Source organism: Cygnus olor, chromosome 5, assembly GCF_009769625.2.
Source record: "Cygnus olor isolate bCygOlo1 chromosome 5, bCygOlo1.pri.v2, whole genome shotgun sequence".
Taxonomy (NCBI): domain Eukaryota; kingdom Metazoa; phylum Chordata; class Aves; order Anseriformes; family Anatidae; genus Cygnus; species Cygnus olor.
The window spans coordinates 62,831,362-62,859,019 of NC_049173.1; the positions used below are offsets into that span (position 1 = coordinate 62,831,362).

Consider the following 27,658-nt stretch of genomic DNA (forward strand, 5'->3'; position numbering starts at 1 on the left):
GCAAAGATCTTATGTTTTATTGTCTTAAATGTGACAAGGTCTCTGGAGTTAAGTCACTAAATGTGTGGCATTAGAGTGAGTTCAGACACATTACAGCATGCCCATCTGAGATAAAATCTGTGAGGTGCGCATATGCTTATTGTTTCATCTTTTTCATTTTTTGACTGTTCACTCATAATAAATTGATCCTAAAATAACTGTTACACAGATAGGTATTCTAATATGTAACTCTCTGTAATTCATAGAAAAGGTGGAGAGCACCCCACCCTTGCATTTCCTCATTTGTAAAGCAAAGTTGCTTTGAGGTGGTTGATGCTAAGCAGCCTACTCCTATCTGCTAAGCCACATTGTAAACATGGTAAACTTTTTCAACAAGTTAAACAAGTGGGACCACCGGGTGCTGCCATGGAAATCTGCTTTAAGTTTACTAATGAATAAAGTATATTCCCCTGCACATGTTTTCAAGGCTTCTGCAGGAGAGGAACATGCAGGGAAATTTTCAAATGTAACATTAGGGAGATTCAAGGATCTGATCCTCCCGTCAATGTTGTTTTGCTTTCATTTCTTCGATAATACGTTTGCCCTGTCCTGCCATGTGCAGGACACGAGGTGCAATGCACGTGGCAGTGCTCTCCCTCTTCCTACAACAAAAGGAAAGGTTGCTCGCCCCTCATTTGCTACTTTGATTGTTCCTGTTGGCTGTGTCGAAGTGCTCTGTGTTTATACTGTTGGGCAGGAGGCGGTGAGATAAATGCCCTAAGCAAGCCTGGCTAGCCCAGTGTGGGAGCATGTAACAAGACGAGCTGTTGTATGACGGTTAATAAAGTGAAATATAGTTGGAAGGAGTTAACGCCCACTAATGCCAAGGAAAACTCTGACTTTATACATGGCCTTGTGGTTAGTTGTCAGTGATAAAGCTGAAGCCTGGATTCAAACAAAATTACGAGCTTAACTCTCTTCTGACATCAGCTTTCTTCTGACATCAGCTTATGCAGCACTTCACCTGTGGCGTAGCTGTGGCCATCACTGACTGGAGTTCCCACACAATCTTGTTAGTGCTTTAATGAGCTTATTTCAAACAAGATTCTCAGTGTCAGTCACTAGACAAAGCGCTATCAGAAGTTATCTGGACTTATTGTTTGAAGTTTGTTGCCTGGAAAAGCTCAGGAATCTGCTAAGCAGCTTATTCACTTGTGAAGCATTTGTTCACTTGATTTAGGCATAAGTTGTGGTAGTTGGTTACCCTCATGTGCCGAAACCATGATGAAACACTCAAAATGAATTTACAAAAACACACAACTGGAAATCCAGGGGCATTGCCTTGTTTTCACTGTTAACCAGCTGGCCCACTGCAGAGCAGTAGTCTTCATTAAAACTTGAAATCTTAACAATTTTAAGATATTCTCTTGCTCAGAGCATCCTGAGGGGTAAATGCAGTGTTCACTGCTTTGTAAACATCTCTTCTGCCATGCTCACCAGGTTATACTGGAGAGCTGAGCTAAAGTTGTAGTCCTGAAGCAGATTCTGGGTTTTAAGTGGCAGTAAGTATAAGTATTTTCGAGGTCTTAAGACCTGTGTTGTGTGGCACATGATGCTAGGCCAGAAAACTTGTGAATGTTCTGGATATTTAGATTTTCTCATAGTACTCTAACTGTGGAAATAACTGGTTGAAAGGAATTGACTTTTTCCTTAAAACTGTGTGGCTGTCTAGTAATGGTAATACACAGAAGGTGAGGAAAACAACCTCGGTACTTTCCTATGCAGCTGATCAGGTGCAGAAATGAGGATAGGTAGGGCTGTCATAGCCTTCAGCTGGGAAGATAAAGAGCTCTAAGTGAGCAGCAGCAGATGTTGAAGAGGCAACGGATTAAACTGCAAGGAGAGCGTCATACCCAAAAACAGCATTGGGAATGCATGCTATATCTGCTCTGTGTAGCCGTGCTGGACTTTTACAGTAAGACCACAATTATTTTGGAGAGTTTGAGAGATTTTTTGTGGATTGAACATAAAGGGCAGATGATGTCCCACGCAAAAGCTAAATTGGATTAATGTATGTAATGTAATTAGTGATGTTCCTGAGCCAGCCAGCAAGCAGAACTAAATGCATCTTGCTGCTGGAAGGCACGTACTGATCTGTGCAGCTACTTAAATTGGGTCCTGTGAACTGTAATAGGCTACACAGAGCATTTCTTACTCATTAATTAGTAGTCAGCACTTCATAAATTACTGCATTCTTTAAAAATGCCTCTGACAAAGTAGTGTAGAGAGGGCATGGCAAATTAACGTGGCAAAGTACAGGCACCTGAAATGTGAGTAGAGGCAATGAGAACACCTTTTAGTTTCTCACCTCTGAGTCCTGGGCATGAATTCATTTGTACCTGAGAAAGCTTTAATGTCAGCTGAACCTGACTGTTGAAGAGCGTCAGCAGGGTACAAATGCTTCTCTGAATGTGTCCCACATTTCTGGTGACATGTAAAAGTGAGCTCACTCCAGTGATATGAATAGCTTTCTTTCCTTAAAGAGTATTTGGTAATGTAATGCTTTGAGACCTATCTTGGACCATATGTCCAGCCTGTTACACAAACAAGTTCATCCTCACTGTGGAAAGCTGCGATCCAGGAGCAAGTAGTCAGCTACCTTTGTGTTGCGAAGGTGCTTGGGAAACCCGGCAGCTGGGCAGCGCTCACCCGGGGCAGCGTGGGGCTGGAGGGATCCCCCAAGTGCCAACACTGCATGAAACCACCCTCTGGAACCACAGGGTGTCGCCTGGGGTGGGCGTGCACCTGACTTCCAGAGGCTCCAAGCACCGCCTTTGCACTGAGACTGGGTTAAAGTTCTTACAAGCAGAACACGAATGAAATACAAGAAACAGAACAAAGCGGTCAACACGTGATTAAACAGGGCTGTGTGCCGGTGCTATTTCAGAGTATTTTGTTCTGTAAACTCTAAAATCTTTTTTTTTTTTGGTAGCTAGGGCAAAAGACATGATTTATAAGGAGTCGTTCTGAAGAAATTCACAGGAAAAGAAGGAAGGATGTTTGTGATCTAAAATAGTAAAGGCAGCTTAAAATAGAGTACAAATTCTTAATTTCTGTATAGTTTGCCAAACTTTCATAGTCGTCAGCTGTATCGGAATACAGGAGCCCATCATTAGCTACTTGTACGGTTTGCAGTCAGAAAGTTATGCATAAACACCCACTGCTCAGCTAAATAAGAGGTCTAAATGAGGCTTGCTGTTAGGAGGAGATAAATGCTGTCACTTGTCTAGGTGCTAGGTGTGACACTTTGAGTGGGGAAATCTTTTGAATGCAGTACCGACCCTTGAAAGTGAAACAAAATTTGAGTGTTTTTTCCTTCCTGCTGCAAGACTTTGTGTTTTCACACAAAAAACATCTGTGCTTTAATATCTCTCATACAACCTGTAAAACATTTCTGTCTGTCATTGCTTCACAGAATTCCTCCACCATTGGTTTTTTGTTTCATTTTCAAAGGCATTCATTCCTATTCATTTTCTTGGGAGACTAACCCATTCTGCGTCTCAGGATGATTTTTAGTATCTACAAAATAATCGAGTGTCTTAATGAACTTTTGAAGGGCTGACTTTGAGTCATTCTGAAGATTATGTTTTCAAGGTTGTAGAATGTACTGCTTCCTTATGTAACTTTCTCTTATTTCCTCACACCGCTTCCTAAATAGCCGTTCATCCAGTTGGATTTCCTGGCAGGAGTTGAGAGTACCTGGTGAATTCTGAATGTTTGGGCACGTCTTTTTCTTTGTCTTGTAGATTCCTAAGGTGCAAGTTGCACACTGAAGTTGCTTACCTCGCCAGTGGAGTTGTCTTTATGAACTTCTTAACTTCTTGATCCTTTTTTTCTTTTTTTAATATAATTAAAAGGAAGTTAGACCTATCCTGTTTATCTTTCCCTTAACCAATTTAGATCATCAAATCCTCCTTACAATAGCCAGCTTCATGATGCTGTCAACATCTGCCAGGGTCTAATTCCACTTTTTGTTGGTTTTACAAGATGTCTGGCAAGGCATCTATCACTGTTGAGTCCTGAGAGCTGGGCTCTGCCATTGCTGATCTCGTTACACAGCCTGCTGCCAAGAGCTGCTCTGTTTTGACTGTCATCTCTAATGTCTTTGGAGGGCTCTGGATATGCAAACGGAGAATAGACACCCGCTTCACACTCAGCACAGAGCACTCCCTTAGCATGGGCTGCTGCTGTTTGACTTATTACTTGGGCTGGTTCATATTGCTAGGACTAGGTTGGCTACTGGCAAGAGGCAGCTTGGTGTGACGGGGAAACAAAAGGCATTTTGCAGCTCAGGTTCGGACCTTTTAAGTGAACGGTGAAACAGGTGTCATAGCTGGTGCGTCAAAGGGATGCATTGGTCTGTCATTGTGAGACACGGCTCATGAACTGGAAATCAGCCTGTTAAAAGGCTTTTGCTTTAGTTTCCAGCTGATCACCTGACAAAAATTCTGCTGCTTAATGCTTAACACCCAGAGGTGGGTCCTCAGAAGGCAAGGCCTGCGTAAGAGTGACTCTGTCACGATATTCTGGTCTAGTGAAGGATTTTGCAATTAAAAGCTCTTTTCAGCCAGAACAAGATCAACTTAAGTGACTTTCTGTCATATCTGCATGTTATGTTACTCATTTCAGAATTGTACTAAAAAGCTGTAGTTACAGTACCTGTGTTTTCCACCATGAAATCTGTGATTGTCTTGTACAAGGAAAAACTGAGATGTGGTAGGTCTGGCAGATGTGTGGAGCCGTATTCACTTTTTGTTGGTTCTCCCAAAGATAGCATTTGTTCAAGGCGAGGTGGCCATGTCACCTCTGACTTGTGCCACAGCACTGATGTGACAAAGCTTGTGCTGTCCCTGCAAGGGGGCAGCCTGAAGTGTGTACGCGGGCACACGTCCCTCCTGGAGGCCATTGCAAAAGCTCAAATTAACTTTTTTATATTTTTATGTACTTCAGGTTCTGCAGTTTAATTTTCTTCCTAAGGTATTCCCAGTTTCCCAAGACAGTTAACTAATGTTGACTTTTGCTTTTTTAAGCTTTATAAATTCATTTTAAAAGGGTAAATGTGGTATTTTTGTTGTTGGTGGTGGTTGGTTTGTTTTGCATCCTGACCTAAAAAGACTGAGCAGGAACCATGCTTTAGTGCTCCTGGTACTGAGTTACTTCTCTAGCAGGATGTACAGTTGCTTAAAAATTCCAGTATTAGAAGCCAGCCAGAGAGCGTCCCTGTTAGTGCATTGCTTTGCAGACAGGCCTGCCTTGCTGTCTGATTTGCGTCCTGTCCATAGTAGTTACAGAAACCTGCAGGAGCATCAGTAGTCGCATGCAAAAACATGACCAAAGGAAGTATTAACAGTTCACTGCTGAATCACAAAGCCTGCAGAAGCTCCGGAGGAATAGCAAGGGGAATGACATGGATAATGCAGGGTGGAGATGTCAACACCTTTTGGCTGCAGGACGCAGTTCTGCTCTGGGACTGATGCCGTCATTCCTACGGGATCCAGGGTTCAATGGGTGTCTGGCTCAGCATGTCGCAGAGCCCAGCCAGGCACTGCCGAGAGCTGACACCATCCCTTACCCAGAACCTGTCTTTCAGTCTTAATCTTGCTGCTTGATGCTGTGGGTGCTCATTCGTCTCCTACTTGGAGCTCAATCACAGCAGTGAAGACAGTATCTGGTGTAATTTTTTGGAAGGAAAGCTAGAAACAACATTCACAGATAACCAGGATGTTGGTCCCCAGGAATGAATGTAATATAAAAATCCTCCAGCAGATGGGGACTGGAATTGAGCTAATTTTTTTCTAGTTGTTTTTTTCTTTCTGCATCCCTCCCTGCCCAGGTTCTTTTTATGTGGGAAAATTCACCAGGATTTTTGCACTGGCAGTGAATGGGAAAGTTTACTTTAAAAAAACACGGTGTGAATATTACGATTTAACAGAGTAGGTGGTACATTTACTGTACAGAGACAAGAGCTGGAGAGGTCTGGCCTCAGTTCCTAGTTCTGATTAAATGCATTGATTCACTTTTTCTTTTTTTAGGTGACTTCTAAAATTATTCCTCCCTTATCACTCTTCGGTTTGCAGCTCCAGCTGAACTACAAGATGAACACAAGCAGAGTGTTGTTTTCCCTAACAGCACACCTGTGTTAATTTAGCACTGTCTCTGAGCAATAGAAGACTACTTTTGGAAGGGCTGTGGTTGGATGTAGCATGGGTCGCCTGCAGTATTGTTGTGCTAGTGACTCCTAGCCTCTCCTGGGTCCTTTCCTTGTCGTGTTGGGCTTGCACTTTGCCACCAGCGAGCCCACCATGGTGGCGGTCAGTGACAGAGCAGTCAGCTTGGGACATCCGTTTAGGAAGAGCTGGAAGATACCGTACTTCGCTCACTGTCTGATGAGCTTTGGTGGGAGACCCAAAAGGTTGTGCAGGTAGAGAAAGTTTTCGTGGCAAAGTCACACTGGAGGGAGATGCCACTAGAAGTGTTGTCCAGCAGGACTTGCTCTAACAGGAAATCTCCCTGTCCTTGCACGGTTGAGTGGCTTTGCTGCCCAGTTCTGGTGGCTCTGGTGTCAGTTGCTGCAGCCTCTAGGTCAGCCTTCCTAAGCGGGGGCTGCCTCCACGCCTTGATTAAGCCCAAGGAACACTCCAAATAGCCCAAACAATTTTTTTATTTCACTTCCAATCTGTATTAACAAAGCAATAATTTGCTGAAGGCCACTGTAGCTGTCCATAGGCACAATCTTGAGTTTGATGTATGACAATTTCTGTAAATATGAGAAATTAGCCAATATTGCAGGGAGGAGCCGGGGGTGAAAAGAGCTAAAAAGCTAGTAAGAGATCGCTGTAGTGATTAGAATTGCACAAATGGACAAAAGCAGCATGCAATTCTCTCATAATACGCTCTGTGAGGAGTGCACAGTCTGCTGAAAAACAAAGATCAGCACCCATGCTATTATAGACTTTTGCTGGTTTAGTAATTATGGTATTTTCTATAGAGTTAAAATAGCATGCATATAGCACATATAGTAAATATAGTGTTGTTAATCACTTATAAGGAAAAAAGTTGAGCTGTTTGTGAGTGCAGCACCAGTCGATCTAGTAGCAGCAGTGTGTCTAGTAGCAAAGCCTGTCCAAAAGAGGGACTTTGAAATAAGCACGGGTTGCATAGCCAGCAAAAATAAAGACATGTTTCTAAACACTTCCAGACAAGAGATTATTGCAGGGTCATTGTTGTCCTGTGCCTGTGCAGGACTTGGAGGCATTGCAATGCACAGGGTGCTGCAGTGGGAGGCCTACAGTCAGTATGTACGTCTGCTCCTTGTTTCTTGGTGGTTGTGGGGAAAGTCATTATGCTCTGATTTCTTTTCTGTAAGATGTAAGTAATGATGCTGACTCCTTTGCAGAGTGTTTGGAGACTGACAGATGAAGTTGTTTATTATACTGGGAGCAAACTAAAATTGTAACGACTCTAACAGGGATTTTTTAGAAGCAGTATTATCCTTTGAAAGAATTAAATACAGGGATATGATGGATACATTGGTTTCAAGCTCTTACGGATGTAAGTACCCTATTTTCAGAGAAAATCATTAAGCCAAATTTTATGAGCTTTGTTTTGGCAGAGTAGTACGAGGGCACATGTAACAACAAAGGAGCAGCATTCCTCCTTCCTGTTTCCCAAATATAGAACATTGTATTGTTCAAGGCTCACTAGTCCCTGGCACAGACGTTAGGTACCTGGAGCCTCATCTGCACATCCCAGGGGCACATACTTCTCCTTAAGGCTAGCTGCTCTTCAGCAGCTCACATGCTTTCATGCTGCTTTCCTCAGCTGTGTTAGGACATAATGTACCTCACAGCCTGCCTTTGTGTTTTTCACATAAATCATGCAGCGTTACTTCACAGGCTGTCTCCTCCTTCTTTTAAGGCAGCAAATGGGTAAGGAGGCAGGCTCGGTGGTGGCCCTCACCTGCCACCACAGGTATGCAGCACCTCACACTGCTTCTGGTCAAGCACCATTAGTTGCAGGAACAAGGAGCAGTGCACACGAACGATTGAAGCTTTCAGTTCCTAAACCTGTCAGGAGAGGCCTGAGCAGCTCTCAGGCTCAGCTTACCTGCTGTAGGGCCCTCTCTTGGTGGCACACTGAAACCCAGGCAGCAGCTCTGGGTGCACTTGGGTGGAAACCCAGGTACCTTCCTGAATGAAGGAACCTGAACACGAGGTTTTGCTGGAAAATATGCTGTCTGGGGGTGCCTGAAATGTACACTTACGCCTCATGTTGTTTCAAGGATACCTAACCTGAAGTTGTTCTGTGCTGTTGACTTTCCATTGTTAAAAATGTTACGCATCATCTGGTGACTCAGCAGGTACTTTTCCACTCATTTGCAGCTTGGTATACGCCAGCATGAAAATGCAGGGACACTGACTGGCTGCTGCAGCTCTGTAGACAGTTTAATTTCTATGGTATTGCAATAGCTCAAGCCAATATTCCAGATCCTCTGGACTCAACTGTCTGAATTACAAAGTGGGCCTAATTTGTGTCTGTTCTTTGCACGTGCTTACCAGTGCCCTGGCTTTCCTGTCAAAGCTGTTTTAGAAATGTGAAGTTTATAGCAATGCTGCCAGTAGTGCAGGTTGTTCGGTCAGATGGCAGACACGAAGCCTTGCATAAGAAAGCAGCGTGGCACAGCCATCTCCAGATGTGAGAGCTCCCCCAGCTCTCTGAGGGCCCAGGGGATGGTGCTGGTCTGGCTGCAGCGGGAAGATGGGGTGAACACAGCTGCTGGCCCCAGTGCTGGGAGGGGAGGCACCAGTTGATGTTCTCCTGCCCAGAGCTCCAAGCCTAGATGAACAAGGAGGAGCCCGAGACGCTGTTGGGCTATGTGTCAGGTGAGGCATGTGGAAAGCAGAGCCCGTGCTGCGGCAGCTGAACAGCGCTCAGCACCTCAAAGAGTTTGTTTCTGGTGGAGGATGCAAGGCATGGGATTTCTTGGGAGGCAGGAACTAGTCAGGGTGATTTTCAGCTGCTCCACTGTGGAAGATGGTCGTTGGTCTGAATAGTTTAATGGCAAAGCAAATGGTCACTTTTCAGTTTGCCCACTTACAATTCTGTTAGCAGATCAATGGAAACGTGCTAACTGCGTGGAACATCCAGAACATTTGTCAACAGACGTTGCGGTTAGAAGCTCACAGGACATACGCAGTTGCAAGGAGCAATGCTTGGGCTCAGCTCACAGCTGTGGGCTCCTGCTGGCAGGGCAGCAAGTCCTGAGGCTGTGGCACAGACGCTTCCTCCTTACCGTCGTGGGCACAGAGCAAGGGGGCCTCTTCCACGCTCTGTCTGAGAGTGGGGACCAGGTGCTGAAAATGAGGAATTCCTTACTGTTGGCTGTCAAAGAACACTCAGCAAACATTTGATATGGATTAAAACTGGAGCATGAACAACTCTTGGGCTGCTTCTGCCTATCCTGCCATGAAGGGATTAAGGGTGTGGCCAATTCACCCTCCCAAAATAATGACTGGAAATAAAAGTATTGATGGCAGGTATTCAGGGGAAAGAGGGTTTAACCTGATCTCAAGGAACTGAACAGTGCGTATCAGATGTCAGTGAACGCTTTTGAGCTGGAAGCAGACAGGTTTCTGTCTGTCTACAGGGTGAAGCTGTAGGAGCTTCCTCTACCTTCTGGAGCACTTGGAGCTTCCAGGAGCTCCCCGCTGCTGGTTTCTGGACCCTAAGCCTGAAACCACTGAGTAGGTATGGTTCTTTGGGAGAGGAGGGACTAGGCACTTCCCGAGAGACAAACGGTGTGCCTGGCTACACCTGTCCCTGCAAACGTGCTCCTCAACCGGGGAGCATCTACCAAACATCAGTAATAAGGCTTGCTTCTGAGATCTGCTGTGCAAACCAAAGCCTTTGGTGCCAGCTGTGAAGGGTGCCCTGTTCTCCTTGTCATGGTCAGAGGGACATGGCCCAGTTGTCTCCGTTTTCCTGTCATTGCACAGTGTGCATCACAACCACCACATTCACAAATGCATGGCACTAGGAAGCTGATGGTGAGCAAATATTTTAAGAAAATAAAATTAAAAAAAATAATAATTTTAAAAGACCAGGTGCAGGTTGGAGGGAGCTTGGCCACCCTGACTCCTTTGCTCCTATCCAGGTGCTGCCCTGGTGTGTTTCATGTGTTATTTTTATGCAGCTCCATGTGCTGTGACTGCATCCTTCCAACATCGTGCTGAAACCACTGCTTTCATCCTGCTGCCCTCCATGCAGCCCTGGCAGGAGGTTTGTTCTGAAGGAAATGCATTTTGGACTTGGGTGTTTACAACACCAGAGGTGGTTCCCTTTATTTCTGGGTTCCCAGATCAGGTGCTGAAACAGGCTGCAAACCCCTTAATAACAAAATGCAAAATGATGGTATCCAGACCATATGAAACAGCATGGAGCATTTAAAATGGGTGTGAAAGTGGGTGTTTTGATTCAGAGGAGAAATAAGGTAAAATTCTTGACCATTGGAGACAACCACACAGTGGTCCTTGTTGCCCCCTCTGTTGTGGCTCACAACACACTGGGTACCAGTGGATGGGGTTTGCTGCCCGTGGCGCTCACCCTGAAGTGCAGCGAGTCCTGAGGCAGGGACTTCAGTGCGTGAAAAAACACAGTTCATGCCTGGTTTCCACATGGCAATAAATTGTGTGCAGCCAGAAATTGGGGCCTTGCTGATCCCTGTTCAAGTACAGCACATTTTAACCAATACGGTAATCACAGGAGAGGAGAGGAGGCAATCCTGCAGAGCTGGCTGACTGCGGCCATCCCAGCACTGCCTCTGCATGCCGAGGGTTTAATTATTGCCTGCCTGAACGATCGTGTTGGAAAGATCCAGGGACCCGCTGTGGGGTGGGAGATGGCTGATGTCAGAGCGATGGACCCGTATCTGTGGCAACCAGAATAAATAAATTAAAAAAAAAAAAAAAAGCGTGTGCTGGAGCAGGAGGCGTGCAAGCTGCTGCTCCTGAGCACAGCTTCGCTGAATATCTCTTAAGCGGCTTAGCACTTCTGCTCTGGTTTATTACCTGAGCGCCTTTGTGCCTGTTGGGCGGCTCAGAGCATCCTGCCCGTGGGCAGGGACCCCAGGAGCCCCCCGCGTCCCTGCCCGCGTCCCTCCCCTGTGCGGGCAGTGGTTTGCTCCATGCACCTGCGGCTCGACGCAGAGCCACCACTGAATCGTGGCCCCGCTGTGCAAGGCCGGAGGCACCCGCCTGTGGGGGCCCGTCCTCGGGCAGGTGTTTGCTTTCCAAGGCCAGCAGCCGGCGCCTGCGGGGAGCGAGGGATGCTGGAAGCGCAGTAGCTGAGCCAGAGATGGATGGAGTCGGCAGCAACAGGACCATGTCTTACAGCAGATGGAGTTACAACAGGTATCGTCTATCTTGATTTGCTTTGTTTGGCTTTTTTGCTGGTGGTGGTGTTTTTGTTTGTTTGTTTGTTTTTCCCTTTTCTTCCTGCCTGATACTGTAAATACTGGCAAGATGTTTATATTGACCAAGGCGGAGAGCCCTCTTCAGGAAAGCATAAACCTTCGCCGATGCTGCTTTTGCAGTCTGACAGAGTCTTCAGGCACACCAGTTTCTCAGTCACTCAGGCAGTGGCATTCACTGCTGTTTGGGAGGTGTTTGTCTGGAAATCGGGGTGTTTTTCCCTCCCTTCGCTTTGGCAGGACCAGGGCTATTACCAGCCCCGTGCAACAGGGGATGAACATTTCTCTCTTCCCTGAACAGTTTGGTTTACATGCAGTGATTAACTGAGCAGGTGCTAAGACATGCAGAAAGGTGGTCTCTAGTAACTACCGTTCAGAGCTGGCACCTGGACATTTGTGTGAATCTGAACAAACAATTGGGAAGGGAAGGGGCCAGGGACCCTGACAGTGGATAAAAAGTGGTATTTTCAAACCTAAGCTGTTAGGAATGCTGCATACAGTCCATAACACAGAGTTCAAAGGGCTGAAATGGTTGCAACAGTGAGACAGGTGAAATATTCGCTCTGTGCTTTGTATCAAGATGCAACTGTATTTCCTCTTCTGGGAAATGTGTAATGGAAAATTATCGTACCATTAGTTTTGCCTTTATGTGATTTACAGTTGTGATTGACAGCTTCTTCGAGCCCAGATTAAAAAAAAAAAAAAAAGGTACAAACTACAAACTTCATACTCTTTTTTTTTCCTTTTTCTTTTTTTCTTTCTGTTTGTGCAAATGGTACACCTGAAATGCAGTCAGATGCATTATTAGCATCTGACTGAATCACTACCACAAGCCACCAAAATATTCTGAAGAAATAACCTTTGGAAGTGGTTTTCCTTGCTTAAACACATACTCAGCATCGCCCACGCTCCCCGGGTGTGTGGATTTATATGGTTTATACGTGCATCCAGGGAGTTTCACTTGTTTTCTGTACATTTCTGTACATCGCCTCAACAAAATATATGTACAGGTGCACTCAGTGGTGGCAGTGGGGATGGTACCTTCTTTAAAAACATGTGCACACTTATGTGTATGCACAGCTGAGTTATACAACAAGCCATGATTTGATGCATGTATTCTCCCCCACAGAGGATGTTTCTCCTCTGATGCCATGTCCTCAGTAACAGCAGCGTCAGTGCCCTGTTGTGCTCAGAGCTATCCCATGCCAGCCAAGTTGGCTGCAGTTAGGGTATCTTAACCCTACAATAAACAAACCAGATATGTCGTGAGAACTCCTTTTGGATGCTTTATCCCAGTGCTGTCACCTCTTGAGTTAACCCTGTTTACTGCTTGAGATCTCTTTCTCCCATTTTCAGTCTTCATTACCGTGACAAAGAACTCTCTGATTGCTATTTATTACTGTTGCACTGGGAAATCTGCACTTGTTTGTCTGCCCTGTTGGGGCTTTGCACTGCATCTGAGGGAGAAATGCAGTATTTCAGTCTCCAGCATGGCTTCTCGGTGGCTAGTTCCCAGATTATGATTTTTTTGCAACAAATCCAAGCTACATCAACCAATGTCTGTATAATAAATATATTTTTCAGTTGTCTGTTCTGGGAGGCTGAGAAATGAACAGCTTATTTTCCTCACGGTCTTCCCTTGCTGAAAAATGGTGCAGAGTTGTTCTTGCACATCAGCACTGTCCTCCCACACGCCCCTCATGCCCAGGCCAATGACAGGAGGAGGAAGTAACCCTTTTTGTCTGAAACCCTGGTTGTTGCAGTTTGCATTTGGAGCATGATCACTGCCTCATCTTTGGTCTCGCTGAGAAATGACAGAAAAAAAATGTTTGGGGGAACTTTCTGTTGGCAGAACTGCACTTTGGTAACAGTGAGAGCTCCTTGTGATTTAGCAGCGCTACCATGTATGCAGGGACTATCCTGTCTTACAGATGATGTTGTCTTTCTCAATGTTGCGAGCACATTACTCTCAGGCTGGGTGGATGACATGCAAAGAAATTCTCCCTGCAGACTCTTGCTGCTTTCCTGCTGCTCAGCAGAGCAGGGAACTCAGCGGCAGCAGGCACGATCTGCTCAGTGTTTTGTACAAATTTCCCCCCATTTAATGAGCTGTGTGTTCTGTGGTATCCCCAGAGCTCCCAGGTGCCCCAGGCCTGGGAGATGTGAGGAGAACAAGATGTGTGGGCACTTCCCCGAGGCGAGCAGGTGCCTTCCTCACCTGGAGGCTCTTGCGGAATTTCTGCTGTGACCCATGGGGTTTTACTGAAAACACAAAGTTACTGCCAGATTTTGTGGAAGTTGCACTCAGGTATAGTGAGTTGTAGGAGCTTTGCTAGTCAAGTCAAATTAGTGTGATTTACTTCTTCCTCAGGGGAAGCTTGCAACCCTGGGCAAGAAACGTTCCTGCCCATAAAGCAGGATTAGTGATGCTTACCTTATTTACAACGTCCCACAAACTCAGATAGTAATGCTGGGTTTATTATTCCTCAGGTAAGGTGGGAGAGTGCGTCATGGTGCTTCTGCAGCTTGTCCCTGTGTCCTAGTTTCAGTTAGGACAGAGTTAATTTTCCTCCTAGTAGCTGGTAGGATGCTATGTTTTGGATTAGGTTGAGAAGAGCGCTGATAACATGCTGATGTTTTAATTGTTGTAGAGCAGTGCTTACACCAAGCCAAGGACTTTTCAGCTTCTCGCTCTGTCCTGCTAGCGAGCAGGCTAGGGATGCAGCAGGAGCTGGGAGGGGACAGACCCAGGACAGCTGACCCAAACTGGCCAAAGGGGTATTCCATACCATCTGACGTCATGCTGAACAATATATAGGGGTGGCTGGCCAGGGTGGGGGGGCCGGCTGCTCGGGGATAGGCTGGGCATCAGTCAGCGGGTGGTGAGCAATTGCATTGTGCATCACTTGTTTTGTACACGTTATTATTATTATTATTATTATTATTATTATTATTATTATTGTTATTATTATTTTCCCTGTCTTAATAAACTGTCTTTATCTCAACTCACAGGCTTCACTTTCCCGTTTCTCTCCCCCATCCCAGAGAGGGAGGGGGGAGGGTGAGCGAACGGCTGTGTGGTGTTTGACTGCCAGCCGGGCTAAACCACAACACCCTGCTGGAATCCTGGTCAGCTGGATGGACAGGGCCAATGGAGCAGGCACTGGCTTCCATAGATTGTGTCTATCATTTAAAAAATATTTGTAGTTAACTAAACTGGGTGAAGAGGAATGCACAGAGCTTTCGGCCTCTGGGCTTGGTAAGTTGCATGATGGCAGAAACTCATAGGAAAAGAAGGGAATTGCTGCGTCCCTTCTTTCTGAGGACACAAAAACACTGTGTACAACACACAGGCTTCTTTTGTAGTGCAAGTCTATCCAACATTTGTGATGTTTCTCAGAATTTGATCCTGTGACTGTAGTTTTCCCCTTTACTTGCTGTGCGGGATTTTGCTATGGGAAAAATGTGGCTCCTTCCTGCAGGTGCTTTGTGCAAGGAGGAGAAAGTCCAAACGCTGACTGTGAAACCTGAGGGGAGGAAACCCCAGGCAATTAGGATACACCAGGCAACAAAGCTCCCCTCAACAGCTCTTTCCAGCAAAGGAAAGCTTTTTTCTTTCTTCATTTCCCCCCAAACTACATTAATGTGTATGTGAAAGAGGAACAGGTAGAGCATGAAAAGGCTCCCGATGAGCGAGTGTGGTGTTCCCACATCTTGCTGTTGCTCCCTAAAAGGCCAACCTCATGTCTGTGCTTTCCTCTCATCTCAGAGCAGTGATAATTTCCTTGTCACTCTGAATGTTGATAGCCAAAAGCAGAGGCTAGGCAGTGATTTGAACAAAAAACTGGGGATATTTCAAATGTCCTATAAACACTCAGGATTCCTGACATCAGCCAGATAATTTCTAGAGTAAAATAATGCTGCTCTTTTATCCTCTGCCCACAGTGAGATAGTGTTTCCTGGACAGTTGCTACTCATTTCTAACAGCCCGTAGGCATGGGAGACCAGTTTGAAATCAAACATACGGGCAAATACTGCAGACTGGGATCGTGCTATGCGCATTTGGAGAAATTATGTAAGGCAGTCGTAGACTCCATGATTTTGCAAGTGTTTTCAGATGTCAGTGGACTGTGCATAGCTTGCATGAGGAGGGTGACAGCTGAACAGCCAGTCCAGAAGGGGTTTCTGCAGGAGCAGTGGAAAGTTTTGCAGCAGAAGGAATGAGTGACCTGCAGGCTTTTACCCAAAAGTTTTAACTTAAAAAAAAAAAAAAAAATGATCTTGTTTCCTCAGTGTGAATATACTAGGACCCTGAATGCCAGGTGGGGCAGCTTGAGTCTGATTGCTGGAGTCCCGGTGCCCAAAATAACGCCTATGTTTTTTCTTCACTGATAACTGATCTGTCTTTGCTTACTCAAACTGCCACCATGCAGCCACCACAGACCATTTGCTTCTGATAGGAGCCTGCAGTCTCCTCTGTTGTTGTTGTTGTTGTTGTTGTTTGCAATTTCTGTGAAGAGGGAAGTCTGTGGTGTCAGTAGTCAAAGCAAACCATCAAATGAAATATCTCTTCCCAGGCACTGACCTGCCATTTCTCATGTATGTTTTGTGTAGGGCCCAGTGGTCACTGTGCCTTGGTTGAAGGACCTGCTTGGGTAGGAGCCTGGAGGAGCCACATAGAGCTGTATTTCAGGGGCACATCCCTTACACCCCTCTTGCTCTTTCACCTTGGTTTATGTTGCAGCTGGTTTCCTCCTTCCTCCTATTTCTTGCTGTGATCAATAAGTTCACAGTCTTTCTCCCCTATCCTCTTTGCTTTATTTCCATGTTTACTTTCTATACTTTTCCTGGAAGACTTTAGTGCAGTTAGGCTCTCAAATTGCCACATTGTGATTAATGTAGGTTTTATCCACTAGTATTTGGAAGTACATTTTGGGAAACTTACTCCCAGGATGTTTCAGCTCATGGAGGCAGACGAAAACTTTTTTCTATTGATCTCTCTTTGTTCTATTCTGGATATCAGTGTTGTTCGCAGCTCCCTTTTGAAGCTGCTATTTCTGTTTTGCCTTTTTTATCCTGTGTTGAAAAGCCGTGACTGTGTATTTAGGTCATGGTGTTGGAGGGTTTCAGTCTTAGATCTCATTTTTGAGGGTTTTTAAACTCCTTTACCTTCATCTTTTCTGGGACATGCTGTCATCAAGCAGTAAATGGGGTTTGTCCTTCAAACTTCCACTCAAAAGGGCTTTCTTACGGAAATTATAATTCTTCTTTCTCTTCTCTGAAGTAGCAGCTGTGAGGTGCCGAAGCAGGAACACTTCTTACCCCCAGGTCTGCTGCAGCGAGCATGCTTTGACTACCTGGCAGAGCAGCTCCTCTCTGCTTGCAGCAGAGCCATCTCAAGCCCTGTGCACAGACCTGCTGCCAGGGATGGAGGGCACGTGGTGCCCTGAGCTCCTGCTGATAGCAATTCCTAGGTCTGCTCTTAAGTGGAGGTAACGCATTTCTTAGTAGTTAGCTACTGTCCTCTCTTGTATGATTTCCACTGCTGCTGCTCCTAATTTGATGCCTGATACTCACTGCATTTCCAGTCCACCTGGCTCTTCAGGTCTTCTCAGGACCTAAATTTGTCAAGAAGGTGCCTGCCTTCTGTGCCCTCCTGTGGGGAGAAACCTCAACATTGCAGGCACCAGCAGGAGCCCTTCCCCACACTCAAGCAGGGCCAGGGACCCAGTAGGTTGACAGATGAGAAGGGGTGTGACATTTCCTTCCCTAAGTGCCTCCACCCTTCTCTCCTCTGCCAGCTTGTGTTCTTACATGTTTTTCTCCTGAAGCAAATACCTCTATAGGTGTAGCCATTGGTCAAAGTTCTCAGGGGGGTAGAAATTGTTCTGCAGAACAGAACAAGGGGGTAAAACCAGCCAGCCCTAAAGTGAAGCCAGAAGAAAATGTTCATATAACTGATAAACCGAGAGAATTTATGATCAATGTTGTATGTTTAGTTTTCTGGAAGTCTGAGACATGTCTTCGGTTTCTTTCACAATAAAGTGTCCTAATATCAATTGCATAGGAGAACCTAGAGTTGGGAAAGATGTTTTCTTCCACAAACCAAAACACAGTGAAGGATCTAAAGGGGCATTCACACACCCTTCCTGCATTCAGTGTTAGTGCTTTGCATTGGCTAGCAGCACATCCTCAGGCGTGTGTGATTCTCCAGAGACTGCCTGGTGAATTGTGGCAGCCTGGCAGGGAGAGGTGTGAGAGGAAGCTTCTGTTCCCACTTCGCTGAAGAAGAAATTTTAAAGCTGCTTAAACAAAACTAACCTGAGAAAATATGTTAAACATACTTGGCTTACAAACCGCATTGCGATCACAATGAATGTAAGAACTGTTTAGAGCAATTGTTTGGTATCACTGCCAGCAGCTTGACAAGGAAAATGAAGAGTGAGTTTTTCAAGGGAGACTTATTTCACAGATGAACTTCAGTTTATCCATAGCAAATAATGTATTAGTTAAGAGCTTATAGTAAAAAAAGAGACAGTAACTTACGTGAGTTAACTTGGCCTTGACGATGCCACTTTCATACTCCCATCATTTAATTCTCTCACAGAATCCTCACACAGAAGTGCACAGCTGGCCAGTAGCAATGGATGGACCTCTCTGGTGCGTAGAACTTAGTGCCCCATCTAAAGTTTTCCATGGGCCGACTCACAGGGACGATTCCAGGACATCAAGACTTTGTGCTCTCTGTTGAGAGATGATTGTGAACCTTGAAATCTATATTAATGAACCTAGAAAAAGACAATTTCCCATTTTATTGCTGCCTCCTCATCTGGAGGAGGCATACCTTAGGCTTTTTTCACATCTCACTGAAATTTAGCTCCTATTTGCCTTGGAAATAGCTGCTGCAGCTCCAGTTAGGAAAAGACACTAGTGGTAAGGTGCTCTGCAACCCCATAACAGCCTGAGGTGCACGCAGCCTCCAGCATGTCCTTTCAGAGGATGGTTGTATGGAAAAAACAGCGCAGCCACCACCTTGCGCCCTGGCTCCAGCTGGCTGCCTGCTTCTCTGCTGTAAGGCACTCCGTGGGAGGGTTGCACGGTTTGCTTTTAGGGTAGGCTTATAACAAAGGCAGGAAGCTGGGAGCAGGTTTTTTTTGTTTTCTTTTTGTTTGCTTGTTTGTTTTTGAGATTTTTTGGGGGGGTTGTTGCAGGGGATGTATTGGTGAAGAAGCATGAGGAGCTTGTTTCAAACAGCCTAAAAAAGGAGCGGTGGGACCTGGCACCACTGGCAAAGTGGAGGCAGGAGCCTGCACCCTGTCTGAGCACCGGCACCGGCTGCAAGCGACGTGGAAGAGGGCACAGATGGCTTCTGTTTGCAGTGAAGAAGCTGGAGTTGCTCCTCCTGAACCTTGGTCTGAAAGATGTTATTAATAACTATTTCAGCTAATTGTGAGGACAATTTGATTGGAGAATGTTTGCATGAAGCAGAGGCTCAGGTACAAACTGCAGCCTGTTTGCCCAGTAAGCAGTAATGAAAAGGAAATGGGTAGCACTGGGGAGGCCGGGGGGGGGCAACACCAGCTTATATTTAATACAGGAGGTTAAGTGTGCAAGGGGAGGAAACTGGCAGAAACAAGCAGAAAATAAAGAAAAGGAGGACTTCTAAGCTGTCTAAGGACAAATGTATGACTAGGGAAAACCCCTTCATCAAAATATTTCATGCAGCAGAGAAATATATGCATCATCTAGGGAAGGTGAAAAAATGTGAAGGCATGGGGAATAAATCTGTAGTGTGTAAAGCAGCCAAGCAGCCATATTTTAGGACTGCCAATTGAAAGAGCACAGTGCAGGGCTTGGAGCAGCTGTTGAGTGTGCGTGCAAGTCAGTGGTTAGCAGAATAGATCTGTGGAAGGATTTTAAAAGTGAAGAGTAAAAACACTGGGGTGGAAATGGGTAGTTTTTGGAAAAACAGACATTTTGTAATTGGTAACTTTAACAAGGAAAAACTTTAAATGATCACATATAAGTTTGTTATTTTTCTGAAGCTTTTTGTTCTTTGAAGCCTTCAAAATATTCTTATGCTGGATGATGAAACATACCATATATATGCATATATATATGTGTAATTAAATATATACATATACCCTGAAGAAACACATGAAATGTCAGATGTCCAGTTAACAACCTACTTCTTTAGCTATAATGCTAGTATTAAGACAGAAATGTATTTTCGTCCCTCTTCTTTTTCTTCTGGCAGCCTTGCAGGAACTTTTAAATTTAAACTAGTTTTAAAAAGGAAATGCTATTAAAACTAATTTTTTACTTTGTGAAGATGTGGGGTGAGCAGTATAGTCTCTAAATATGAAGAGTGAATGGCAATACAGTAAACTACCTCAGCTTCACGTTGACAATGTTTTCTTCATGCTCGGAGAGGTCATTAACAAATACTCATTAACAAACTCAGTGATGACTTCTTTTAGAAGGTGGAGAGAAAAATAGAAACAAAATACATATCTTATGACAATACTTTTGTAGACCTCTACAAAACCTCTAAGGCCTCTGTAAAACTAGATGCTTAAAACCCGTGGTCAGGGTTTCTTTTGAACCATAAAGCTGACTCCAGCCTTTCTTTAGGGTAGAACAGGCAATAGCCATGAAGTAAGCAGTGTGCGAAATGCCATAAAAAATGCTATTCTGGAATCTCTTGGTAGCACTTTTCTCTTTCCTTCTTTGCTCTTTTTGAAGGCTCTGAGTGCTTTTCATTACCACAGCTGAAATATAAGCTAAGTGCCTCATCCTTGGTGCTGAGGGACAAACCTGACAGTCTCTGAATACGTGCACCATGCGAGGGAGATGGAACGTCATGGCTTAGAGATGTCAAAGACTCTGTGCTCTCACAGCTGCTTGCAGAATTAGATTGTATCTTGTTCAAAAATGCCTGCTAACCACCAATAGAAATGTAACGCTCAGCTCATTCTGTCCTTTGGAAAGACCAAAGCTGATCTTTATTTTGCGAGGCCCAAGTAGGTCTGTTAGAGCACTTCGGATGTCAGAGCCTAGATGTCACTGGGCAAAAAACATAGCTTCTGTGTTGCTTCATAGCAACATAGCATAGCTTCAGCACCTCAAGGAGATGCGCTCCTCTTTGCTGGGGTATCTCATCCCTTGCACACTTAAGCTTTCTGTATCTTCCACCTTTAAAAAATCCTTGTTTTCATAAGCTTGCTGTGACATCTGTTTGCTTCCTTTTATCCCCCTGGTGCTGTTATGTTATGGCCACATTACTCTGGCCAACTGCCACGATGGCTCAAACATCCAATTGCTTGCTGCTCATGCACTACCAGCAGTACCTTCCACCGTGCTGTGCCTTTTGCTGTCTGTGAATGCAAACAGCTGTAGTTTGCAGGATGGAGTCTTCCTTATTGCCCCTGTGAGAATTCGTAGCACTGATATTAATGTGAAACTATTGATTTGATCTTCGTTAATTGTGCATACTTACCTAGGTTCACTTCTGTCTTCACAGAATTCACTGACAATCCTTCAAAACAGTTCTTGAAGTTAAATTTTTCCAAATGTAATATCCTATTTGGAAGTCCTACTAAAACAATTTCTGTTGGGACTCCTGAAGTATCAAAGCCAATTCCATAATGCTTAATGTAGCTTTTCTATGTCTGGAGATGCAGGTTATTTGGCAGAGCTATGACCTAAAATTTCACCAAAACACAGGAAATTTGCCTGTCCACTGTTGTCTTGTGGCAGGGAGTAAAGGTGCTCCCAGGGTACCTGGCGTTGCTCTGCTTCTCTGTCAGTCTGGTCTGTGCAGGGAAGCACCATTTCTACTTCATTCCTCATTTGTTTTTGTTTTTGTTTTCATGAAGTACAATTGAAGTGCAACTGTATGGGCTTTCCCAAGCTAAATTTGCTGTTTAAAGTTAATTTCATGTTCCAGCGTAATTTTTAATATCTTAAGTGGAATAAGTAAAGTGCTCTGCTTTTTAAAATAACTTGTCTAGCCTTAGGAAGAAGCAATGAAACTTAGGTTTCATAACAGGATCAGATAGTTTTGATCCAATTTTCAGAATGTAGTTTTCTGGATTGGGAAACAGTACATTCAGATCTGAACAAACTTCTTGGTCGGAAGGTACAGATAAATTTGAAGGAGGAAATAGAGAGCAGGCAAATCGGAAGCTATTCATTATTAAACAGCTGCTCTGTCTCACTACAGAGCAGGTGAGTTGATTTTTTTTGTGTGTGTAAATTACTGTTAGCTACCAGGAATGACATGTGTGGTCAGTGGATTTAGTTGGTTTTAATTAGATAGCTCTAAGTGAATCTCAAAAGAGCTAACAGCTTGCACAATGCAGATTACTGAAGATGAAGCCTTCTAAATAATAAATAATGTATAGCCTTGTCTTGCTAGTGATGAGTGAGAAATAGGTAAATGGGTAAAAATAGGGAGCTGGGAAGCAGTGGGACTGGAGCTGGCCTTGACATACTGTGTGAACAACGGCTGTTAAGGTACTCAGGGTAACTCTGCCTGTGTGACATACAGTGCTTTCACGCACTGAAAACCCAGGCGGAAACCCAGCCGCTGATAGACACGTCGTTTGTCCTGAGAGCTGTGATTTTGCCCTGGACCTTGCAGAAGGCTGTGGTTTGCTTCCTAGGCGTGTTCTTTGGTGGGCACAGGCACACTGTCACCTTCTTCCAGTAAGTACATCATTTGCCCCTTCCACCCCAACATTTCACTCCTTTCATCCTGAGTGCACACCACATAAACTGCTTTTTCTCTCTGGCAAGTCTTGTTTTTCCTCTCCTATCTAGCCACCCCTTAGATGTATTTAATTAGTGGGGATTTTGAATTCAGTTTGAGCCACTGACATGGGAAGCGTAGGAGCTGCTCTGGGCTGTGAACCCAGGCTGAGGCCAAAGCCTGTTTAAGTCCCTCCTTACAGCCCTTCTGGTCTGCTGCTAATCACCATAAGAGGATTAGCCTGAAGCATGGGATGTTGGATACTACAGTCAAAGATGTTTATAACAGACTCTGGGCTATTTTCATTCATGTGTTTGCAGACATAAATGATTTCCAAAAAAAGAGGTGAACTGAATTTCAAGGCAATTTACTCTTACTTAGTGCACATGTATATATATATCAAGAAAAGGAAATTTGGACCAAAAAATAAGAACAGGACTTAAATCAGAGCTGAGAGTTGATGTTCCAGACTTGTTAAAAGCCAGAGCTTTGGCTCCCATTGTCCGCTTGTTTTTAGAAGGGTTTGCATTGTAAAAGTATTATTTGGTTTCTTGTATGACAATGAGCAATCATATAATATTACATTGCTTTTGCTGGTGTCTGAATTGTAACTTCTGTGAAGGTGTGTTCCTCCCATGGTCTCCTGGTGCAGATGGGCTGCTCTTTTCAAAGAAACCGAGGCTAAGCCACAGCTATTTCTGTTCATGATTTCTGGAGCTCCTAGAGCAGAGCTTCAGCCTGACAACAGGGATTATTAAATATATCATCTTAAGTATGGTATCATTAAATGCGAATAGGCTGCCTCTTGCCTGGGAGGCTGGGTGGGAAGGCAGTGATGTTTTCCTGATACTTATTGCCTCCCCTGGGCATTAGCTATGGGTTGCCCATAAGGCAAAGGGAGATGCTGGCTGTGCTGTGTTGCAGCTAGTCTTGTGCTGAGGAAGTGAAATCAAAATTAATCCAGCAAGCACCCTCCTAGGTAGGCTGGGACTGCGTGTGGCCAGAACAAACATGTCTGTGCCTCTGCATGTAATTGAAGATGAAATGTGGTGACTAAACTCTGTTTTGTTCAGTATAGCATCCTTACTAACGTACCATCTGTACATTGAATTCATTCACTGAGAAATGTATATGGACTAACAGGTTGTTTAAAAACGCAATTAGGGTATAATGTCTGCAAAATAGGGTATAATGTCTGCAAAACCAGACAACATTTGCTCTCCTTATCCGTTGCAGCAAGACTTTTGTGTTGATTGTACTGTACAGTTGCTAACACAATGCCAATGAGATGCTGCATTAAGAGTCAAGCATAAGGATGCTGTATGTGTGGGAGATGAGTTGTGTCTGTTGCTGTTTCGGTACTCAAAAATGCAGTTGTTTGGGTAAGTTCTCATCTTTGATTAAGAAGAATGGATGTTCTGCTGTGTTTTCTTTGCTTGTCCTGTGTAAAACATTCCTGCTGAGCCTGGAGGAGTTCTGCTGTGGGAACAGCCCCAGATCATGGGTGCAGGGTGATGCTGAGTGATGCTCCTGCTGTGATAATCCTGCTTATTAGAGGAAGCTGTGCATTTATCTTTGACTCAGCTTGAGTTTTCTGCATTGACAATTATCTTTCTGGTAAAAGTTTCTCTTCACTTTCACTTTGCCCCCAGCCCATTAAACTGTGGGATTGTCTGCATGATTTGAGATGCATGCCAGAGTCCCTTTTCTGTGACTCTTAAGCATCTTGCCAAGAACAACATCGAAAGGAATATTAGTTTGCATCTTATCAGTTACCTTTTTGGCTGGTTGTTTCTCCAGAACCTGTAACAAAGAACAGCTGCTAGTATTTTTGTGCATTTATTGTTCCTTCTTACTGAGCAGCATAAAAATGGTTGTGCCTCCAGCAGTGGTATGATGCTCCAGGAGAGTCACTTGCAGGTCTTTCGCTTCTTTACCATATGATTGCTTTTCCTACAGCTGTAATATCTGAATTTACCTTTTTGATGTTATCTCAGTGCAGCTGAATAAAAATTCTGAATTCTGTGTATGGTAAATGAAATAATGTATATCGGTGTTGGAAATATAGTGAACCATTTTTTTTTTACTAAGGTCTTCTTTACCATTCTTGTGTAGGTAGTTGGAAAGTCAAGGTAGGTGACTTAGAAAAGAATAGGCAATGAGAGAGGGAGTGATACAACTCATTATGTAGCAGAGAACAATACAGGAGCCCTTTTATGATCCTTTTGGGAAGCATCCAAGATTCAGGCTTCTAATACGGTGTCGAAATTATGCAAAAAGTTTTATAAAATTGCTTGGATTCTGTCCGCGTGTACTGTAAAGCTTTTCATAATTTTTTCTCTGCAGAAGTTACAGCAGGTCTATAAGTTATATTTTTTTATTTTTTGAGATAATTGAAAAACCCATCTATATGCAATGAAATACTCAAATATGTAATCAAATCTCACTGACTATGATACAGTGAGATTGTTTTAAGTTTAAGCTTGTTCAGCTAAGTTAAAATTCACCTTCACCTGAATGCTGTGCTCAAGGATGACCTCGCTGCCCAGCTCTGCCAGAAAAGGCGAGAGAAGAGCAAAGGTATGAGGGGACCGTCTCACCTTAGCTGTATGGGTTTGTTTAAACTCCAGTTCAGCTTTGTTTCAGTTACAGCGTAGTGGGCTGACATTTAACTTCAGCTTCATACTTCCCACCCTGGCCCCAGATGTGCTTATGAGCACTGGAGGCACCGATTCATGAAACCTGGTGGGCACCTGAGGCCATCCCCAATTGTATTCCTGATGCCTTCTGTGAGTTAAAGAATGACTACATCTTAAAACCTTACAGAAATGAGGCCAGAAAAAAATAATATTGTAAAATATATGAATAAGAATGAATATTATGAATGTACAAATGCATAATTTTCTATTCGGCTTTTCTAGAATATAGAAATATAGTGGGTATCCATACCAAATTCTCTAGCTCCCCTGCCTTTAGTCACCACGGTGGTACAGGTGCATTACTGTCTTGGGGAAGGTGGCGAGGAACAGAAATGATGACTTAACTCCAGTGATAAATTTCTGCTATTAAGTTGCTTTTTGAGCTGTTATATCCTGAATTCACACTCCAATCCATGGATTTAAAAAGAAAAATAATCTGATAATATAAGACACAGAACACTGCTGAAGAGGCAAGAAGTGTTATTTGGTGTTTTGGAGAACCTCGTTGCTGAAGTTGCTCTCCATCTTGGACAAGCATCATAGTCTGAAGAGTCTGTGGTGTGCTGCTGAAAGGCCTGTTCAGTGGTCACTTCCTCTGCTAAGTTTATATATGTTTACATGTTTATTTTAAGGAGTATTTTTACCAATACTAGCTGTAGGGACTAAACTTGACATGTTAGTAGCAAGAGCTGTTGTTTCTTCGCTGCTGCCCTTCACCACTGCTCCCACCACAATTAGAATAGAGTGCAGGCACCCACGGGGGAGCCGGTCCCTGCTGGGTGCCTTGGCGCAGCCCCTCACCCTCCTGTGGGTGAGGACGGAGCCAAAAGCAGTTTGAGCTCCCATGGGGTGAGAGGAGATGCTGGCCGTTGGCCACACATATGCAGCCTGCTCGTGCCCTGCTTGCCTGACTTTCCCCTTTGGAGAAAGATAAGGATGTGCCAAAGAAGCAGCAGGACAGCAAAGACTTTACTGCTTGAGAGTGATTAAATAGGTGATTAATTTCCAGTTGATTGGTGTTTTGCATCAGAGGTGGTTACAGTCAACAAAAAAAAATATATCTGTTGATGGGTATGTAGCCTCTTGCCACAAAGCAGGCAGAAGGGATGCTATCGCTGCACAAAGGGAGAAAAAGTATCACTTGCAGGTCCCAGATGAGTCAAACCCAGAAAACAAATGAAGCTTGGGAGATGCTCATCCCAGGAGAGGCTTTGCGAGCGTGTAGGAGAGTAAGTAAAAGCACGGGATCCTCTTTAAGCTGAAATCAGAAGCCAGTCTAAACTGTGTTAATGGTGTTTGCTGCTAATTGCACTTTGGTGTGTGCCTGTCCAGGAAACCCCAAGGAACACCCTGTGTGCTGTCAGCAGAGTTGTGCTGGGGTAGGTTAGCGGTGCCTAAAGGGAGAGCAGGAGGGCTTTGTGGAGGGCTGACTGGCCCAGGCAGGGATGGGGAGAAACAGGCAGTGCTGGCTGAGCGGGTGGTGGAGCCTGGATCACTCCTAACCTCACTCTGCAGGATTTGTTGAAATGTTATTGGGTTGAGGATGCTTAAATTCTCCTCTTCTGGTGCTGAGAGCAGAGGCTGAAGTGGAGCTGGGGACATTTTGCTTGCCCAGGCATAGAAGGTATGCTTCTTATCAGACATCAGAAAATGAGAAGCCTCTAGAATTAGAGGTCCACAATGAAGTTCACTCTGTGACACTCCCCGAGAGCCGTCAGTGTGCTCTGTGCTCTCTCTGCCATCCTCCATGTCCTGGAACTGTGAACTATGCCCCTCCACTGGTGCTCTTCTGATACCCTCTGGGTATCCTAGGAGAATTTTAGCATCACTAGATGAGCATTTTTGGCCAAAACCATATTCTCATCCTTTGGTCTGTAAAGGTCTTGGTGCAGGAAATGTGTTTTTAAAAATACATGAAGATTAGGAAGATAATTTGTTTTCTCCCATCTCTTTCAAGCCCTCTCCTATTTATCCCTCTTCTGTGCTACTTCATTGTCTTGTCTTTTCATGCCAGGTTTACTATTGTTGCATCTCTGGTGATGGACCATCAGAAAAAAAAATGGTGGTGTTTTTGTTGCGTCTCAGCTGTGGATGAGGCTTGGGAAAGTGAAGGTGGATCTTCACAACTGTGCACTCAGTTTAGCTTCTGACTGAACTGTCACGTGGAGAATTCAATTGCCTTCTGAATTAAAGTTGTGCTGTCTTACTAGCGTATTATCTGACAGTTGGCCACAGCAATATGAGCTGTTATGAACATGATATTAATCGTGTTCTGAAACAGTATTTCCTTGTGGAGCAAGTGCAGCTTTGCAGTGCTGAAAGCCTTGTGTGTGCAACAGAAGGGTTGCAGCCAGGCATCACTATCATAGGGGATATTTACATCATGATTGACCTTTTTTATTATTATTTTATTAATAGAAATACTTCCTGATCACTTAGCAACAAAAAGTAATAATTTTATTCTTTTAATTAAAAATCTTCTAAAATATTGAATAAGCTTTTTTTTTCTTTAAAAGGGTAAGTCATGTTAATTTCTCTTCAGAAATAAGCCCTAGTTCATAAGGACAGAGAGGTAGTCATGTCACCGTTTGCAGAGCCATGCTCCCTTGCTTGCTGTGACCTGGGTACAGTGAGGCAGAGGAGTGCTCCCTGTGCCAGCAGCCCGACTCTGTGGGCAGCAGTACCTGGAAATGCTTGGTG

General features: G+C 44.3%; 1 protein-coding gene and 1 long non-coding RNA gene across 2 annotated transcripts in view; one reads left to right on the forward strand and one right to left on the reverse strand.

The window, feature by feature from the left end:
- Positions 1–11,061: 11,061 nt before the first annotated feature.
- Positions 11,062–27,658, forward strand: part of TUB (TUB bipartite transcription factor) — a 146,214-nt gene continuing 129,617 nt past the window's right edge. Inside the window, 1 exon segment of the mRNA XM_040559697.1 lies at positions 11,062–11,447. Within this exon segment, the coding sequence (XP_040415631.1) occupies positions 11,392–11,447 (56 nt within the window). The 5' untranslated portion in view covers positions 11,062–11,391.
- Positions 18,057–27,658, reverse strand: part of LOC121071445 — a 71,594-nt gene continuing 61,992 nt past the window's right edge. Inside the window, exon 4 of the long non-coding RNA XR_005820601.1 lies at positions 18,057–18,250. This is a non-coding gene — a long non-coding RNA (uncharacterized LOC121071445). The remainder of the gene's footprint in view (positions 18,251–27,658) is intronic.